The sequence below is a fragment of the Poecilia latipinna genome, unplaced genomic scaffold, assembly GCF_001443285.1.
Source record: "Poecilia latipinna isolate Pla-1442-1.1 unplaced genomic scaffold, P_latipinna-1.0 Scaffold8869, whole genome shotgun sequence".
Lineage (NCBI taxonomy): Eukaryota > Metazoa > Chordata > Actinopteri > Cyprinodontiformes > Poeciliidae > Poecilia > Poecilia latipinna.
In genome coordinates, this window is record NW_015121485.1 from 1 (window position 1) to 1,092 (window position 1,092).

The 1,092-nt window shown below is 43.0% G+C and overlaps 1 protein-coding gene across 1 annotated transcript; it reads left to right on the plus strand.

The window, feature by feature from the left end:
* Window positions 1–3: 3 nt before the first annotated feature.
* On the plus strand, window positions 4–1,089 carry LOC106944387 (myosin-6-like; the record flags this gene model as incomplete). The annotated part of the gene is made up of 4 exons (XM_015027506.1): window positions 4–105; window positions 597–723; window positions 803–921; window positions 1,037–1,089. Coding segments are annotated over 4 exons (401 nt in total), but the record flags the coding sequence as incomplete, so codon positions are not given.
* Window positions 1,090–1,092: the final 3 nt, after the last annotated feature.

Sequence of the window (1,092 nt, forward strand, 5' to 3'; positions counted from 1 at the left end):
GACAACCTGCAGAGAGTCAAGCAGAAGCTGGAGAAAGAGAAGAGCGAGCTCAAACTGGAGCTGGATGATGTTGTGTCCAGTATGGAGCAAATTGTCAAGTCCAAGGTACGTGTGGTGTTCTGATAGCTTTCTAGATAACATCCATCCATCCATTTTCTTTACGCCCTCCCCACTTAGTGGAGTCGGGAGGGGGTACTGGTGCCTATCTCCAGCTAACGTTCCGGACGAGAGTCTGTGCCCTGCGACAGTCTGGCGACCTGTCCAGGGTGTACCCCGCCTCTCGCCACAGAGACACACAACCATGCACACACACTCACTCACACCTAGGGACAATTTAGAGAAAAAAAATTGACCTGACAGTCATGTTTTTGGACTGTGGGAGGAAACCGGACTACCTGGAGAAAACCCACGCATGCACAGGGTCAACATGCAAACTCCATGCAGAAAGACTGGGGCCAGGAATCAAACCCAGAACCTTCTTGCTGCAAGGCAACAGCTCTACCAACTGTGCCACTGTGCAGCCCCTTTCTAGATAACAACCTCAGCAAAAAAAAATACTATGCAAGGTCTGTGATATGTGCACTATTTCTTTACAGACCATCCTGGAGAAAACTTGCAGAACTTTAGAGGATCAAACAAATGAATACAGAACAAAATGTGATGAATACCAAAGATCTCTCAATGACTTCACCACCCAGAAAGCCAAACTTCAAGCTGAGAATGGTTAGTCTTTTTTCCCACTTAGAAAATTAATGGTTTTCTATAAAAAGGCGTGCACATGTGAACGTTTTTACATCTACAGATGAGCTTTCAAGACAAATGGAGGAGAAAGAATCACTTATTTCTCAGCTCACCAGAGGAAAAAATTCCTACAATCAACAGCTTGAAGACCTAAAACGACAACTGGAAGAAGAGATAAAGGTATGAAATAATTTCTGGATAATATAGAACAAATTATTATTTTTTAAATTTTATTTTACAAAAAAAGAAAACAAAGGTTAAGTCATATATCACATATAATTTATCTTGACCTCAGGCCAAGAATGCATTAGCCCATGCGGTGCAGTCTGCTCGCCATGACTGTGACCTCCT